Source organism: Columba livia, chromosome 2, assembly GCF_036013475.1.
Source record: "Columba livia isolate bColLiv1 breed racing homer chromosome 2, bColLiv1.pat.W.v2, whole genome shotgun sequence".
Classification (NCBI taxonomy): Eukaryota; Metazoa; Chordata; class Aves; order Columbiformes; family Columbidae; genus Columba; species Columba livia.
This window is the reverse complement of record NC_088603.1, coordinates 16789716-16808833: the sequence shown is the minus strand read 5'-3', so window position 1 is coordinate 16808833 and position 19118 is coordinate 16789716. Positions and strand designations below refer to the sequence as shown.

The following is a 19118-nucleotide window of genomic DNA, read 5'->3' as shown; positions in this document are numbered from 1 at the left end:
TGATGTGTATGCAGGCATGTTTGTCAGTCTCTTTCGTAGCTTTTGTCTCCTTTGAGGAAGACAAGGCCCAGTTCTAAATGTCGGAAAGGTTTTGCATCTTAACTGTCTCTAGGAAAACTTCATAAAATTATTATGTTAGAAGAATAGAAAAGATAACTCTTCCACTGTAGAGGCAGGCAAAGCAAACTGGGAATGTTTTTTTAAATATGCTTCTTAGATTCAAATACTTTGCTCAGAGATGTAAATGAGAGCCAACGTTAGTATTTGAAAAAGTCACAGACTGACAGTCCTGCGTGAAGGTGATTTATGTGGCAGAAGCATCAGGAATGCCTGCGCTGTGCAGGACAGCACGGAGCAGAGTTTCTGGTGCTGAGCTACCTCCAGAGCTGGCAGCTGCATAACCATATCAGAGCAGAGCTGTGCCAAAGCTAATTAGCCCTGCTGAGATGCAGAGTTGATTAGCTTGGGCACATGGCATGTCACCCAGCATCTGGAACCTGAACTGATTTCTTTCCCCAATGCTGCACAGTACCACGTCAGTATGGAGCTCTGACACAACGTCGTGTTGCATGCTACACATACACTTTTTATTACTAAACATTCTGCTGTTCACATGCAGTTGTTTCTTCCCTGGGTGGAATAATCTGTCTGTGGACAAATTATGGGAGTATTGTTGCTCTCCTCATCTGTTTCTAGTCGACGCTTACAGAACACTATATTCATATGGAAGCACACCTCTGAAGAGCTGATGGGAGTAGACTCTTCAGGAATTGATGATTTCAGAGCTTTTAAGTCTTCTTTTTTTTGTTCATAGGTACAAAGTGAAAGTGAAAAAATTACTCCCCTGCCAGCTGCAGTTGCAACATCAGTTTCAACGATGGCATCTGCCCTTTCTCCGCTGCGTGCTGGAGACCTGCACATGAAGCCAGCTGGTGATGGAAGCGTGAGTGCTGCCGCTAGAGCTGATTTGAGATTCCACTCTCCAGCAGAAAAGTCAGACTCTTCAGGAAAGCGGACACAGAAGTCAGAACAGTGGCAGCCCTCAGTGGAAGCACTAGAAAGCAACAGAACATCAAAGAAGCATGAAGAAGAGAGAAAGAGGTTTCTAGCACATGAAGGTAATGAAATTACACAGTACAGCTCCTTTGAGGAAGAAACCACACATCCTGCTCCTGAAAAAGCAGGAGACTACCATAAAGAGGCAACATACAGCTTCCTGAGGAAGGGCAGCGTGGAATTGTTTAGTTCACAAGCACTTTTTCAGCCTCTTGAACAAAAGGAAATCAATACTCACATGCAAGGGAAATGGGAAGTCAAAGAAGGCCAGTCCTTTGAAGAAAAGATGGATTTTGAAAGTGTTATGAAAAGCAAGACTTTGCAAAGAGGTGCAGCGTATACTTGCTTTTGGTGTAGTCTTGTTCAGCAAACAAAGGTGTTTCTCTAGTTTTAAACATATTCATTTCAAGCATTATCAAGGCTGGTTATTTTTCCTCTCTTTAACACAACTTAAAGGTAGAGAAATAGCTGTGAAATCTTAAGTTTTACAACCACAGTTTTCTCTTTGTTATTCTTTCATTTTTCAGCCTTTAAAAATGGCTCAATTTTATTCAGATTTTTTTTACTTTGAAAGAAGTGGTATTATATGTTGAAGCTAAGATTTATCCTTTCCTTCTTTACCCCTGCCTCCAAAATGCTGAACAAGCTGAACTTCCTTCTCTGGGTCAAGTGTCTGCTCTTAATTGTTGCCTTTTTGTGCATATATAGTTATGGATTAACTACAGATGTACATATACAGCTAGTAGTGGATAATTTTGAGATAACTAGTTTTGCGAAACTGCTCTTATTTTCTCTTGAATGTGGTCATGAAATGCGGTCAGGTAATTCCCAAAGCAATTAGATTTGTTTATGCACAGCATAATTCAAACTTAATAAGTGAACTCACCCATCTTTAAATGAAGTGCTTTGGAAATAATCAGTCAATTTGATCATTGCATAAAGCCTTCTACTCTGTTGAATTTAGAAGGATGATATATTAGCTTTCTGTTTTACTGTGGTGGGGTAGAGGAAGACATTACCCTGTAATGGTAGAAGCACTTTTGTCTTCATCCTGTGAAGTTAAATTATTTTGAATCTGATGGTCTTTGAACAGACATAAGGAGGAAGGTGTTGTTCTGCCTGTATTCCTGAAAAGCAGTGTCCCTTCTATCCATTTAACAGTCAGTGCCTGCAGGGCAGATAGAGTGGGATAAAACAGAAGCAGTTGTGTATCAGAAGGGTGTTGTGATTGTAAAATTTCAAAATGAAAAATGAAGATGGCTTCTATTTTTTTTTAAAGATAACTGTAATGGTGCATTTATCTTTCATCAAGGGAGTTTTGCCTCTGATGTAATTGCTGCTTGAAAAAAAAAAAAAAATGGGTATTGAATATGTGAACTTCAGTCACAAATGGCCAGTCTAAGCAGCAGATAATATTGCTTAATTAATCTTTGTACTCTAACTCAGCCAGAAGTTTTTCCTGTGTTAGGATGGCATGTCATTTGGATGTTAAAAAAATTGCTGCTTCAGTATTAGTAATGTAAAATATGTTTGAGAATAGCGCTAACTCTAACTCAGCACTTCTCTTTTCAATGGGCAGACCACGCTGAACCTACTTCTGAACTCACCAGCACGTCAGCAATGAGGACAGCTTCACAAAGTGCAGCTGTGGCATCCTGTAGGCTGCAGGACCTCTCTGAACAATTGGAAGGCAAATTTTATAAGAATTCCTGTGAAATGTTTTCCATCGGAGACAACAAAGCACAAACAACTGAGGATGATAATTCAAGCAAAACAATGTCGATTAAGGAAAGGTACTTAAATTTCACTTTTTAAAAAATCTCTATAAATACAGTTATTAGACTGATAGTATAAAAAGTTTTAAACCTGTTTCTTAAAACGCTAAGCAGTGATTATTAGGCTTTATTAGATGTCAAAAACTAACAGCAGAAACATGCAGCTAATCTGCCTGACATGCTTTTAAAGCCGATGGTGGTGAATGAGAATTACTGTTCAAGTGAACGTGATAATCTGATTTTGAAAGAGCCACCTGAAAAACCAATAAGTAGATCAGAAAACAAAAGTTGTAAAAATACTTTTTCTAGTGATGTTAATACTGATATACTCAATACAATTCTCCAGGTATACCTGTTTTCAGTTACAACAGGTATAATGGAATATATTTTTTTTGATAGCTAGTTTTTAGTTGGTCTATGGGAGTAGTCTCTTTTAAATGAACCAAATACAGGGAGTCAGGGCTAGACTGTGTTCTTTCCCTCTTTCCTTCAGAAATACATGATTGCCATTTTAACTTCTGAGAACCTACTGTAGGGATTTTAAAAGGGTTGGACAGGTTTGTGTCAGTATTAGAAATATTTTTTCCAACCCAAGATCATTCTGATCTGAACCAAAATGTTAAGTCTTCTGGACTTGTGCAGACAGCAGGAGTTCACAGTTAGAGCTGCAATAGCTGCTGTAATACTTGTAAAAGTCATCATAATTTAGTTATAACTTTGAGAGTATAAACTCAGATGTGAACTGTAAAATGATCTGGTAGCAGTCCAGTGAGTGAAATTGCGATTATTTGCTCTGGGTTGCCAAATGGGCCTTTTTTTACTTCAGTTTTCTGCAGTGAAAGCAGAACCAATATATAAAATAGCTGCTTAATTAAACTTTCACTGTGTAAAGTATTCCCACGATTTGTGAAATGGGTGTGATATTAGGAACTCAAACCTTTTTGTTTTTAAACATGGTTCCAAAGCGTAGTTATTAAATTCATGTATTTCTAGGACCTATGTAAGTCATCCTCATTTATAGAGCATCCCCACTCCCTGTTATTCCCTGAACATAAAGACGGGGTGCAGGGGCAGCTACAACAGCTGTGCAGTCTTAGTCCCCCTTCTGAAGGACGCATTTACTTGTTCAGTTGATTGTTGTTATTTTCCTTAAAGCAGCCTTCTTCACCCCTACATCCCGCTTCTGTAAATATGTCAGCTCTCTGGACAGATAAGGTATAAGACGAGTAACTTCTGGTTTATAGGTGGTAAATGATCCTGGTGAGGAAAAAGAGGTTGGAAGGAAGATCCAAGTATTAGCAGCTGTTTCGGTCCTAAATTTAATGTTTCAGTTGAGTTGATCTCTTGAGGAACTCATTTTAAAGACTGTTGGTCACACTCAAAATTTGGAATAGCTTTCGTTAGGCCTCCAAGACTGCCCAGTCAGTCCCAAAGCTGACAAAGGAAAATACCTGCTGTCTTGTCAGGAATTTGTACATTCTGATTCTGCAAACATCTGTAAATTGCAGAGCTGGTATCAAACTGTTTTAGCCTTCCAAAATACCACAGTAGTCTACTTCTTGGCCCAGAATTAAAAAACTACAACCAATCATTTTCTTTTACTTGGCTATATCTGATGCCAAGTATTCATAAACCTCAAAGAACGTTTCTGCTAAAGATTAACTACTACACTTTGTTGTTGTGTTTTTTTCTTTCCTTTTGCATTCATTAATTTCATCTTCCCATCCAGTGCATTTTTCTGGCTGTGTCAGACATTCTTTCACCTTATGGAAGAACAGCTTTTCCACAGATGTGATGATATTTGGGCAGGATGTGTGCATGCTGATCAGGATGAAAGTGATTTTCCACAAAGGCTTAATTCACTGAACTAGTATTATCCTTGTGAGTGCATACTTGGCATTTTCAGAATTACCTATATTATACAAAAGAATGAAAATAATTATTTTTGAAGCAAGAAAAGACACGTATCCTCTCTTCTTCTGCAAACACGCAGCTTGGAGGCTCGTATCTGTGAGTAGTTTTAGCTGTGTGTTGTTTCAGGCAGCCAGGGCCAATCCACTGATGTGTTGCATATGAGTGGTGAAAACCTTTTCTAATTGTCTTGCCTTCAGGAAGAGGAATGTCTTGGAAGACTTCACGTAGAGCATCAGTTGCGTGTACCTACCTTTGTGCATTTATGGAGACCAAAGTCGCCAGAAGGCCACCCTGTCAGCTCCACGTTAGAAGTCAGCTGCATGCCACGATTACCATTTAAAAAAACTACCAATAACTAATTTCTGGTGGAGGTCTTACCATCATTCATTCCTTCTCAGAAAGAGCCCAACCTAAACTTAATTTTCAACCTTTTTTATGTATGGATGCCAGAGCAAGACTTACACAGACCAGTCCCCACTATAGTGAATTTATGAACTCTTTAACAGTTGGTTTCCTTTCTGTAATTACTTATCTCATATTTACCTGCAGGATTTATGATTTAGCTGAAATGAACTGGTCAAGCGTAGCCAGTGGAGTACTTGTGAAAGCCAAGCCTCTGTCCAGTTTAATCTGTCTCAAGGATAACACTAGCAGCTAAGATATTGAAATATTGCTGCAGAAGAAAGATGTGTCATTTTTGACATTTTTTGCCAGGGCTTTTTCCAAGACCTTTCATAAAGTGCTCCTTTTTTAGACAAAACCATTGTTGAAAATTTTTGGTTTTTAAATTTCTCTTCATTATTAATCCAACATTTTGCCTTAAGTTGTGAAATATTTTGCTTTGAACCCATCCTGACTCCTCTGGGATGGTGATAATTCTATCTTGATGGCAGACATTCTATCTCAGTAGCAGGTGAAAGAAGGACATGGAGCAAGCTGTCCAAGATGGGCAGATACTTAAAAAGCTTTTTTCTTTCAAGAAGAGTAACACAGATATTTTTCAGGTTGGAAAATGAACTTATGGAGGCAGAAGCATTATGAATAGAACTGTGAAAGTGAATGATGAATGATTATTCATTATATTTCAAAAATGGCAAACTAGAGATATGCAATGAAACTACTAGGCAGCAAGCCTTAAAAAATCCAAGGATTATACCAAATAATTGCCTTATTTTTGCAGACTTTCCATAGAATCCACTGCTGTCTACTTTAAGCTACTGAGCTGGTTGCCTTGCTTGTGTGAACCAATTCAGTAGTGCTTACATCTTTACTCAAACAAAAAGGTTCCAAGTCAGGACAGTCCAAGTTTGTTGCTGTTTCCATAATTCGAAGCAAATGCATGGCTTTAGGTTTTATACAGCGGTGAAGTTTTCAATGGTATACAGATTTCTGTAAGTGGTGATTTCATTGCTCAAAACAGACAAATGTGTGTTCCCAGTCTAGGAATGAGTTGTTTTGTTACTTACACAAGTGAAGAGCGGAGGGCTAGAATCCATTGTTACGACAGAGGAGAAAACAGAGTCTCCAGAGGCACAGAAGCATTCTCAGAATTACAGATTTTCTCTTCCTGTTCAACAAAGCTGTTTGGGGCAAAGGTCTAGGGCAAATACCCTGCAGGAATGTCAGGTTAAAAAAGAAAAAGAAAAAACAAAAAGGGTTTTCTGCCTTCTGCCTCCGATGCTGGGCAGCCATAGACATTTTTAAAAACAAACCCATCTTGGGCCAAAGCTGACCAAAGTGCCTTGCAGCTTCACTTATCGCAGATCATTTCTAAGCAAAGCTGATCAGGCAGAACATAACTACTGTAGATTATTTAACTGCATGGTGGCAATTCAGTCCCGTCTTGGTCTCCTCCACAGTTTCACACATGCATGGATGCACTCCAGAGGATTAGTTCTGGGCCGTGAAATCTTGTATACGTTCTGGAAACAATGACCATGGCCTCAACTCCTTATTGTGAGTCCTTCTCACCCTTACGCATCCCATGCTGTGAGGTATGAAGCAACCAGGCAATGTGAAGTCTGCCAGCGCTGCCTGCCTGGGCAGGAGTAGAGGAAATAACTGCTTTCTTGAATACTAACATTCTTATTGCCATTGTATTCTGTGGATTTGCTGTTTTCTGCATTCTCAGTTTTTCTCAAATGAGTGCCTTAGGACCAATTGACCATCCTTGAAGAGGTCAGCAGCATGGTTGCACCCCCTGGATTTTTGCAGGAAGCAGCTGCCTGATACTTGTCTTCTGGCTAGACCTATTCGGTCCTACCTGTTCCCTCTCCTCAGCATTTCAAGACAAAACTTTCTGTGAGGGTAACAGTAATCACATCTCTAAAAAGGAATCTCTGTATCCTGTGGTCAAAATAGTTTAACGACTGAACCTGTTCAAAGATTAATAGGGTTAAGGGTTTTGTATAATCCTTATTGAAATGACCCGGGTTAAAGAAAGTTATGTAGCAAAAATTAATTCAACTAAAATAAAGTTTAGTGCAAACAGTTGCATCAGTCCACAAGCAAGTATACATTTTATGGATTACTAAGAATGATTTCTGAAAGCTAGAAAATTCATGCAAATACTAATTTCTGAGGAAGGTAAGTTGAAGATCTTGCCTGTGTAGCCCTCGTATTCCGAACTGACCTCCCCTACCCCCAAAACTAGTCACCTCAGGGTTCATGTGGACAAACAGGTTATAATTCTAGGAGAATTAATCTACATGCTGTCCCCACCAGACCCATTTAGAGTCCCTTTGTGCAATATTCAGAGTTTTGCTCAAGATTAGGAAATAGCACTTTTAAAAGATCCCACTTACCTGAGATTAATGGCAATCCACATTTTAAATGTAAGTCATCCTTTAAACAAGTTGAATCTTGCAGATAGATTTCACAGCTGTCGTATAGTTAGCACCAAGTTACTAGTGCATTGGTACTACTGATTTGTGTCACAGCAATGCCTGAGCTCTGCAAGGAGATACTGAGTGATCGCTGGGAGTCTGATAGTAAACTCAGTCACTAGAGTTGTAGCAAAAGCAGTAACTGCAGAGTTGTCATTTGATGTGCCTGATGAGACCTAATTGGTGGGTGCCTACTGAACAGACCTCTTCTTGAGTTTTAAAGAAAATATTTTTAATTCTTTTTTTTTTATGAGTACAATAAAGACCAAAGGTAGGATTTGTCTTATTAACTTCAAACATCTAGAGCGCAAGCATCCATAGCTGAGCTAGTCACTCTCTGTGCCTTACTGAGAGACAGGCAGGAAAAAGAATAGTGATTAATCTATTTATATGTCTACTCTAGGATGATCTGCATTGTACTTTGGTCTCCCTTGACTGTGTTGGCAATTTCCACCAACTATACAAATTAACTGGAATGCCTGTATGAGATCTAGATGTCTGTGTTTTGACAGATGATTCCCATTCAACATGTTCAGTAAAGGCTTGATGTTTGTTTGTGAGCTTTGTATATGTGTATGAAACATAAATAACTATAGTTAATGGTAGAAAAATTCATTTCAAATTCTCTTTAATGCAGCATTAGTGAAACAGTAAGGATGGCTTTTGAGGATAATGGGAAGTACAGTATTTAAAGACCTGTTGGCATGGTTTTTCTTGTAGGTTGGCATTGCTGAAGAAGAGTGGTGAAGAAGATTGGAAGAGCAGGCTCAGCAAAAAGCAGGAGTATGCGAAAGTGTCTGTTACTGACCGTAGCGCGCAGATACAAGAAGTTGAGCAGCTGTTGAAGAAGGTAACTCTATCCTTGTTTGGAAAAAAAAATCTTGCTCGAAATGCTTCAGCTTTTTGAAGATGCATCCAACTAGACAGGCATGCCTAATATTAGCTACTAGCTCCTGCTATTCCTCTTGTTGTCAGGTTTGTTTAACAAACAATTCTCCCAACATGAGAGCTCTTTCAGTGAGAATGTCCTCACTGTCTTGGGACATATAATATTGATTACAGTGTCTTTTCATCAGCAGATTATGAACCAGTAAGTGGACCTGTTAGGCTTCTGGAACACTTACAGGTATAATTATTTGAGCCTTTTTCCCCCCCAGTGAAATTGACTTAAAACTTTGTTGTTTTCTTTAGTATGGTTGAGCTTGTACAAATTTCAGGTTCCTAAAGCTGTGTTTTCTCTGTGCACATACTTTTTCATGAGCAGTAATTTTGCATCCTAGAAACACTGAGGAAATGCAGGTACCAGAGCATTCATGAGCCATTTGGCTTTCAGTTATCTTGCATCATCTTTGGTGTTTGTAAACAGACAAAACCATTTGGACAAAGATTTTATCTGTTTTGTCAGTGTTAGTGAATAGAGCAGGAAATGGTAGAAAGATGTAGCGGAAAGGGAAGTCTGCATTGTTAGCACGCTCTGGCTATGTCTATAAATGAGTAAATGATGTTGCCCAGCAGGGGTGGGTCTGTAAAGCAGAATGATTACTGATGAGGACCTGTTATCTGTGTTATACTTGCTTGTTTTGCTTCAGTGAAGCTTTCTATCAGGCTAAATTTAGCCTGCTCCGGTGGCCTGACTGCCGTTAGCCACCGTGGCGGTACATGGGAATCCAGGAGCGTGCGTCAGGGTTTAGTTTCATCCGAAAGTGTGTGCATTCTGCAATGCGAACCAAAGCACAGAAAGTGAGGATGACTGGGAGATTTGCTGGTTCGAACTGCAGGATTAATGTAGGCTTGCTTCCCTTCTGAGTCTAGTATTTTAAAAACGACAGTGTCGGATAAAATAGACTGTTTCAAAAGTCTTTCATTTTTGAAGGAGTTATTTTCACAGAGGACAAGTGAAGATAAAATTTGTGTTATAAGTTTTACTAGTGGGGACAGTAATTTTGGGATCCAGTTATTTAGTTGTGAAGATGCAGCTTCTATCAATTACTATAGGCAAATAACCAAGTCTTCTGTTCCATCAGTATATTATAAGTAAGGAGTTGTTACACAGTCTGTTATCATTGAGGAAAAATCTGTGTCTGAACATGTGACTCATCAAAGGTTGTGTATTAAGTGGACAGAGAAAGAAGCATGCTGATTTTTGCAGATTGGTTTAGGGCTTTTGTTTTCATTTTGCCCCGTGGACTTGCTCAAAAATCCAGTTGCTAGTTTGAAAGATGGCCTAAAGCAAAAATAGTTTCAGTGAGGAAAGCAAAATTGTGGTCACATTTTTAACAGACTAGTCTCCCAGATGACAACTGTTGAGGTCAGATAACAAATGTGCTCCAGCTAAAGACAATGGGGTTGAGAAAAAGCTTAAAGCGGCTGCCAAGATTTAGGCAGAGACAAAACCTTTGTTCTCTGTGCTTGCTCCCCAGCACCCGTATCCTCCCTGCTGTGTTACCATACGCAGCAACTTCACTCAGCACATCACAAGTTAGGCTTTTAAAGCAAGTAAGAGACCGTGAAGTGCTTAAAAGGTACAAGCTTTGAAGTGACAATGCTAGCAATGGGGGTTTCAGTGACACTGGGTCACCCACTCTGTTAGTTCATGTTAGCTCTTGGCTATTTAAAGCCTAAATGAAAGGATTTGCATGTCTGTCAATGGGTGAAATCTCAGATGTATAAGAAAAAAATGTTAGTCTTATTAGATACACAGCTCCATGGACTGTATTGATATTTGCGATGCTGGTTCATTATGTGATACAAGATAATGTAAAGCTTCACTAAGTTGACAACACTGCTTCCAACACACCCTGTCAGCTGCCCTTAGATCTGGAATACTATTACTGATAGTTAATCAATGTGATGGCTATTATCCTTTAAGAACCACGAAGCAATGTGCCACTGAAATCTCTATTTGTATAAAAGCTTTGAGATTATGATGTACTTAAGAATCTTAGTGCTTTCTTTTGCTGGATTGCAATAGAAGTGCAGGAATTATATTGATTACTGTGTTTTGAGCTAGTTAAAATACAATTTGCACGCATGGCAGTCATGCGTTGACAGCAAGGATATGTAAACTTCTGTCACGGCCTGCTGGTTCAAAATAATGCCTGAAGCTTTTCATTACAGTATGTCACTCCTGTTAATGTAGTCAGATATCTTTTTAGGTTTTCTTTTGTGCGTATGTCTCTTTTAAAAGGTTATGTAACTTGTTCTAGAGATTTGATTATCGAAGCATAGCTGTATAGAATAGAAGCTATTAAGAGTACATTTAGATTTCTAATAACAAAAGAAGATTAATATTTTTAATAAAATAGTTACATTAAATAGTGCTGTTTGATCACTTCTAGTCAAAATGCTTCTGCACAGTAAGATATTTCTCATGTGCCTCTGCATGGTGAGATATTTCTCCAAATGTGTTATTGTCATTTATATGTAGGCTAAGGTGTAGGAAAAAAAAAAACAAGCCAAACCAAAAACACTCCGTAAAATTAATGGAAAAGCTAACAGAGCAACCTCAAAGGGGGAAAAAAGGGAAGAAGAAATTAACTCAAAGCATTACAGATGAGAAGGGAAGATGAGATTTACTTGAAGATTCAGCCTCTGATTTGATGATTGCAGCACACAGGTGGAAAGTTTGTTGGAAGCTGTGAGACTTCTTAAATTATTTATATGTATGGTAAAACATACTCGGACAATTCAAAGAATAGCTCTAACGTCAGGGGAACAACTGTACGCTGAGGAATATCTAACTTGAAAAAAAATCCCTTTTATTTGGGAAAAATATTTTGGATTTAGTATATTTGTATTCATCATCTTAGGCTGGATGGAAGACTTCCAGTTTGGGTTTTTGCATGGGTAGAAAAATTAATTAATTTAAAAATTTTTCCTTAATATTAAAATAGCAAGATTTACTAGAATGAAAGTTCCTATTTTGTGGTCATCCATTTTTAACAGAGTCCCTGAGTAATGTGATTACCAGCTGCATTGCAGTCATATTGAAGCAGTGAATGGCATTTGAAATGCACTTAATTCTTACAGCAAGTTCAAATTGCAGCTCAGCACTGGTGTTAAGGGCTAGGGCTGAACAGTCAATTGAGAATCACTCAGAGATGAAGTGTGTAAAAATCTTGAAGAGGGTAAGCCTTTAAAAAGGGACCTTTAGGCAAAATGTTCGTCTCTTGCTGTGGTAATAGTCTTATCCATTTCAAACATGGCATCCACCAAGTGCTCATATCCAGTTCTAATCAAAGCTGAAACTCTAATGAGAAGGCTTTATTTTGAGCCATTCCAACAAGCTGCATTTGCCCATATTCTGTGCAATGTTCCACATTTGCTTTAACCTACAGAAAGGAAGAAGAATTATAGATGATAAAGCCATCTCTAATGAGCTTTGGGTAAGCCCAGCTCTGAGGCAGGGGTTATTTGTAGGCTTTGTTTAGAATGGTGAACTCACCTTTGCAGAGTGCTGAGGGCTTAGCAGTTCCCTCCAGATGGCTTTTGAGTATCCCAGCTTTAGTAAGCGTTCTTTTCCTTCATCCAGAAAATTGATGGCTTGTTGTTTAGCAGGGTCTGATTAAACTTGCAGCAGAATTATTCATATTGTAGTTGACATGGTTCATCAATTTAATGTTGTTTTATGTGAAAAGTGTATCTTCTGGCTGTACTGTTTTGTTCTGTGTTGAGTTGTAGTGATGCTGTTACTAACTTGTTTAATTCCTGCATGGAATGGCTTTGGTAAATATGCTGTTGTATTATGGCAATGTTTTTGATCTCTGGCTTTCCAATAAGGAAAATATTTCTAGAAGATTAAAAGATTCAGATTTACTTCATTTTAAGAAATTAGGGGAAGATGAGTTATTGCCCCATCTCAATTTCTGATAGTCCAGTTCTTTTCTAATTCCTTTGCTTTGCTTCTGTCCTTGTCATAGGAACCTGTATATGCTTCTACTTACTCTCCCATTATACCTGCTCTCCATAAATTTCATCCTTTTCTACCTATTAATCAGGTGAGCAAATTCTGCAAAATGTAAATGCTCAACAATTTCAAGTAAGCACATTTTGACAGGTGGTTTTGGTTTTTATTGTGGTTTGGTTTTGTTTGTTTGTTTTTACATAGGAAATTAATAATCCTCTTAACTGATTAGCCAGCTTAGTAAATGCTGCTTTAAAGAAACACAGTACTATGTTACTGTGCTGTGTACTCTTCTTCAATATACATTTTGCTAGTGTTTCTTTTATGGTTGCTTTTCTGAACATTCTCTGTTAGACTGTATAGATGAGAAAGTGAATGAAGGAGGCATTATTGCATTCGTTATAACACTGAAAACTTTCAAGTTGTTAAAAAGGGTGTATAGAAGGAACAATATGTAACTGCATAGCATTTATTTTAGAATAAAATGCTGTGAACCCTGACTTCTCTGTAAGTAATGCACATATACAATGTAAGACATAAAATCATCTAGTTTATTGACTGTAAAAAGACAAGCTGCTTTTGTTCAGAGGTGACTTTCCTGTAGTCCTTTTCCCTAGTCCCTGTCTAAAGGTTTTTTGCCTTGGTACATCCTGCTTCTATTCTCTGACTGTCCCATCTTCCTGCTTCTCTCTCTCTTCCTTTAAGGTCTGTAGTACTAGTTTGAAAGAATCGAGCTCTCTGATTTCTGATGAACGTCATCCTTGGAGATGGAAGGTGAAACGCTGTATAAACTTTCTATTTCATTATTGGAGGGAGGAGTAAGACAGCAAATTACATTCAGATCTAAGATGCACATTCCCAAAGCACCTTGTGGCAACAGAGTTAACTTTGTGTTTCCATGGGAATAGAGTTCTGTGGTTTCAGTAAATGTTGAAGAAGCTTCATGTGAAGTACTTAAAATCGTGTCCATACCGCTGTAACTCTATCATAAACCCTTTGTGAAACTTACTTACGAAGAATTCTTAGATAATGAGAAATATGAACTTCTTTCAGCTAGAGCTACATAACAAAGTTGTCTTCAGGCAGAAGTAGAACACTGGATCTGAGCAAACGGTCCCTGTTTCACATGATCAGAGGTAAAAAAAGCAAAGGCAGGAGCAGGCAAAGAAAGAAGTTGAATTAGAACACAAGAAAACAAGGAGAGTTCACTGGAAAGTCCCTATAGATCTATGCAAATTAATTCTGCTTTATTACACCTCCTTATCCATTGCCTTCTGTCTCAGATCTGTTTCTAGTACTACAAGGACTCCCCTGCATTCTTCATTCCCACATAAAATATAGTGTATGTCACATGTGGGGAGCAAGCGTTCTCACCAGCATGCGTAATGGCAGTGAATCCAAGGGGCGGATACTCACTGCTAAAACAAGGGTGGTGGTTATGGCAGAGGCTACTGGATCAATATTAACATTTTGGACTACTGATACTTACCATTTCCACATTCACTTTCATAGCTGGTTTTGAGGATTGTCTTTTACTCTGATTTTTTTTTTAATAAAAAAATTAGTTTGTGGGCTAGTAATTGAAATGTGTTGGTGTTACCTCTTCTCTGCAAGCTGTGGATTTAATATAGCTTTATTACTATTTACTTCAGAAAACCTATTCATTTTGTTGTGACATAGTTCAAAACTCTAGAAGGTAAATATATAATCTAACTTAATAATGTGGTATCCCTCCAGTAGTGAGAGGACATCCTTCAGTGGGGTGTTTATCCCATCTGTTGTAAGAGGAGAACACCCAAAAAGTGTTTCTCTTTCCATTGACCATGGTGAGCTACATCCTGCCCTCTTAGAAAGCTTCTAAGCATAGAAAATATATATATATATATATATATATATATATATATGCCCTTCTAGCATAGTGGAAGGGTGCATACAGATTTGTTTGTTTGTTTTTCTGGAACAATTCTTTTGTTGTTTGCACCAAACAGGAGTTGAGTTTGTTCTATTTTGCTCAAACCACTTTTGAAGAGAAAATCATATATTTGCATTTGAGTTTTTTCCTTATAACAAGACCCTTATAAAGTTGCAGATGAAAACAATGCAGGAGCTTTTCCATACTTATACAACTGTGGATTATTTTTGTGGTTTTTTTGTCTTAGGAGCCTGAACTAGAGGAGTTACTTGTATTAAAAAGCAAATAGATACTTTATGGATTTTTCTTGTATTTAATTTATACCATTGGTTTTAAATAGATCCTTCTTTTGAAAAATACATTTTTTGTGCTTTTTTCTTGGTTTGAACTCCCCCAGGTAGGGGCAGGGTTATCTTCAATGTTGAAAGCCATGAATTCTCTTATTCCTTGCATTAAAAAAAAGAACCCCCAAAAACCAAACCATCGTGCTAACAGACCACTCTCAGCTGTGCTCTTGTGAGCTAAATGGGGACAGAGCTTGGACTGGAAAGTGTAGGGTATGAAATGGAGCATTGCCTCCATGTGGGCCCTTCCGTAGCATGAACTGGTGCTGCAGGAGCGATGGAGTGGCTGTGCATACCCTCCAGAAACATGGTCCAGTGCTAGAAAAGACCAAGATCATCATCCAACCTAGTCAAGCATTGGAAAAAAAGTAATCCATGTTGCTGACTTTTCTTGCATTGAGTCTATAACTGCTTCTCAGACTTAAAACACATCTCTTAGAAGAATATAGTCTTTATTCTAAACTGTCAAATACAGAAAATTCACTGCAATATTAAGTAATTTTTCATGTGTAATTACTGTTGCTGGGTAAAACTGAACTTTTAACCCTCTCTGGTAAAAATAAGTACTCACTTAATATGAGGTAGATTTTTTCAAATCTTGAAGAAATATTTTATCCCTTTCCTGAAACCTTTCAAAATTTTCAGCATCCTGCATTCGAAGTGTAGAAGCTAGAAATGGATAAGCTATTGCAGTACAGATAATCTGTTCAGAACAACTGTTCCATGGGAATTTTCCTCTTTTTCTGTCTTCCTCATTGGCTGGTTTTCACTTGTTTCCCTTTTCAAGTAACATTTTTCTTAGAAGCCTTGTTTACCAGATTTTTCTGATAACCGTTTTTTTTTTTTTTTGCCCACCTATGTGATTATTTCTTCCTTATCGTCAGCATTCTTCTGTATGTTGTCGTCATCCTGAGGATCTTCTCAGCAGAACTGTGTCTTTTTTTTCCACGTGCATTAAAACATTTTGCTCTAAGTTGGGATAAATCAGATCACTTCATGATTCTTTTCTCTCTTGAAATATTTTTTCAGTCAGTTAACTAGTTTGCAGCCTGTAAGCCGCACAGATATTTTTATATTGCTCAAAAAAACCTCAATGTCATCTGTGATTAAGTCAAATATATTAAAGAAATCAGGTAACTCTTAACATATTTAATCATCCTTGATCTCATCAAACTTACCGTTTTGATTAAACCTGTTTTCCATAATGCCATGTGGAATGGCATTAATTATGCGCCTGTGCTTTGATTTTTTTATTGATTGTCTTACAGCCATCTTCCCATGAGTGACTGGAACCAACACACAGCTTGTCTGACCTGTACCTGTATGCCTTAGTTCTGCTTGTTCTAAATATTGTCCCTCTCTGAGCTTTTATCAGTCCTATACATTTTCCCATTTTCAAAGGCTGCTTTTTTTTTTTAAATCAGTGCTTGCGTTTGGGGCATTTCCTTTTCCAGAGATTTCATGTTGTTGGATGCCAATTAGTCTGATCCTCTCTCTGTTTAATTTCCTTTTAGGAATTTATCCTTTGTCTGAAACAAGAGATATCGGTGAACACGTGGATATATTTTTCATGGAAAATTTAGGATATTTCATTGAATGTAACAGCCTTTTTTGTTTAATGAAAAGATAGCGTTGGAGCTGTTGTCTTCTTAAGCTTTTATTTATTCCCGATACACTACAATAATTCTTGTTTTGTCTTTTTATTGAGGTTTTTAGCTCTCCTTATCGAAATATCATAGTTACAAATTAGAGATGTATTCTTCTTTCATACCTTTTTTTTTTTTTTTTTAGTTGGAAATAAAATTTGCATTTAAAAGCTTCTAAAGTTTTACCTTTCTTGCCATGTTTTCTCCCAACCAGAATGTGCTTTGACCAACCCATTCCTTCATTAATGCTGTTGATTGGCAATTGTGAAGGCTTTCTAAACAACTCCCAATTGCCAAGTGAATTTGTTCTGAAATTTGTTTTGACAGTGGCATTGGCACATGTTCATTTTCCAGCTTTAGAGAATTGTAATTTCTTTTAAGCATCACATATACTTTTGGTTTTCACCAGGACTATTAGAGCAAATTAAATGGGTTAGGGATTGCTTGGTGTCTATTCAGCTTATCTTTTTTTTTAGTTAACTTGTTTATTAATAGAGGAAGGTAGGAGTCTTCATGCATTAGGAAATCTCCTTGCATTAGGTAGAGATCTAATATGGAATTGCTCCAGTCTGATTCATTTTTTTTAGGAACTTCATGGATTATTTACCCAATGGAGCAGCTTGAAATCTTCTATTTAAAAAAAGTTTGTTTCTGCCCTTAGACAACTACTTAACTCTCTTTTGTCCTTTGATGAGGCTCGAGAATTACTCATGATTTTTCTTAACATTTACATGTGCAGTGATTAGCACGAATGCATTAGAGGTCTGTGTCTTCAGAATTTCCAGTAGATCTGCAGACTCTGGGTCTTCCAAGTATTTGCTGGAGACTAAATTCAAAGTTAAGCCCCCTGTTACTTAAAAAAATTATAAATAACACACATGAAATAATCCGTATGACTCTACTTCATCCTGCCTCTCCGTCACTTCCCCTCGTATTGTAATCAAAGTCAGCATCCTCACTAAGCTAAAAGTATTTAGTTTGTGTATGAAATTTCACTTGTGGTTTCATTAGGTATATATTAATTTCCTACCAAGAACTCCTTTAGTATGTTGCTGTGGTTTTTGTGTGTGTGTTTGTGGTGTGTCGGGTTTTGTCTTTTTTTTTGTTGTTGTTGTTTTGTTGGTTTGGGTTTGTGGTTTTTTGGTTGTTGGTTGGTTGCGTTTTTGTTTGGTTGTATTTAGTAGTTGTTTTCCTACCAGCTCTTCATCCCAGAGGTGCCTGTGCTTCAGGTGTTGGAATGGGTGGAGACTGAGGGGGGTGAACAGAAATTACTTCCAGTGCTTTTAAGTATTCAGATACTTTCACAAAAGAGGAAGCAATATCGAATAGACTTGCATCTTGTTATTTCTACTGAACATTTCAGAGTTCCAGAGAAAAATCTGAGGTTTTTATCTTGATTATCATGACTTGCACTAATAGTATCTGGCTGCCCAGCTATCTTTCCTAATAAATTGCGAGCAAACATTATTGCAGAAGGCTGCAGAGGTTCCCAGAACCAGGGCAAGCAGTGAAGGGCTCTCGTGTCCTAGTCCTTGTTCAAGCCATTTCTTGGCTTGTCTTTGCTCTTCTGGCTGGTGGATACTGTTCCTGGTAAACATGGAAAGCTACAGCATCTCTATTTTGGTGTGTTCTCTGCAGTCATAAGAGTTTTTATATAAAGTAACTGATTTATTTAGTCTGTTGCATTTTAAGAAAATAAATAAACAAGAATATCTGAATTTATATCTGTTCCTTCTATTTTAAAATGGAGCATAGAGTTTATGTTAGCAAGCTTTTGGGTCCTTTTTTATTTCCCCTCTGTGGCTGTATGAGCTAGGGCTGTGATAAAGCTTTAGATTTTCATGCGTTTTTTTCAGTTCTAGCAGCTAGGTTGTGAAGAAAGATGCCAAAGGGCACACAACTTGGAAGTAATTCTAGAGTTTACAGTTCCATGCACTAAAAATACCTTTATACTTGATTTCTATGCAGTATAATCCATGAAATGTTGCTACTTTTTAAGATAAGTGCATTGAAGCCGTATTTTTTGGCCTGACTTAGGTACACTGGAGCACATAAATTCAGTTTCTTTCCTGTTTAATGTACCGTCATCAATCCTTGCGTTAGGAGGGCACTAAGATACTTAGTGCTCCTACCTGCTTCTAATCACTCAAGCTGTTGGCTGCTGCCCTCTAAAGCAAGCAAGGAAAGCTGAGGGTGACCTTAAAAAAACAAAAAGGAGGGATGGTCACAGTCATTGGAAAAATACTCAGTAGAGCAAGCTGACATAGGAACTACAATGAGCAGGCTCTGGAGAGATAAGGCTGCTAACTCTGCTTGTAGAATTGAGTTACTGTAAAAGAGTGATTCAGAAGTCACAAGCTGAAGTTGCATTTCTTCATTGTTATTCCCCGTGCCACCCGCAGATTTGCACCCTTGAAAACATCTGCTGAAAGTCAGTTTAGTAATCTCACTAGTGCAGCAAGTCATGCTTCAAAAGAACAAGGTCTGGAAAATTATATCATTTGTGGAGTAAATTGTTTGCTTTGCTCAGAGGGATGCCATTTGCCTGGGCTGGTAGTTTGAGTAAAAGGTCAAAGAGCATAGACCAAAACCTTATCTTCACAGTGTAATGGGGCAGCAAGACAATGAAGCTTGTCAGTGTCACTAAGCTGTTTCTGTGACTTTCCTTTTGTTCTCCTGTTCT

General features: G+C 37.9%; 1 protein-coding gene across 50 annotated transcripts in view; it reads left to right on the top strand.

Moving 5' to 3' along the window:
* The window catches only part of SVIL (supervillin), a 140012-nt gene that overhangs the window by 98020 nt on the left and 22874 nt on the right, over positions 1-19118 (top strand). For 31 of the 50 annotated variants that reach the window (XM_065050621.1, XM_065050646.1, XM_065050645.1 and 28 more), the window contains 5 exons: positions 815-1118; positions 2636-2849; positions 8351-8480; positions 12550-12627; positions 13239-13307. In XM_065050621.1, coding sequence (XP_064906693.1) covers positions 815-1118; positions 2636-2849; positions 8351-8480; positions 12550-12627; positions 13239-13307 — 795 coding nt within the window. The remainder of the gene's footprint in view (positions 1-814; positions 1119-2635; positions 2850-8350; positions 8481-12549; positions 12628-13238; positions 13308-19118) is intronic. The other 19 variants (XM_065050629.1, XM_065050650.1, XM_065050649.1 and 16 more) reach the window with 2 other exon arrangements.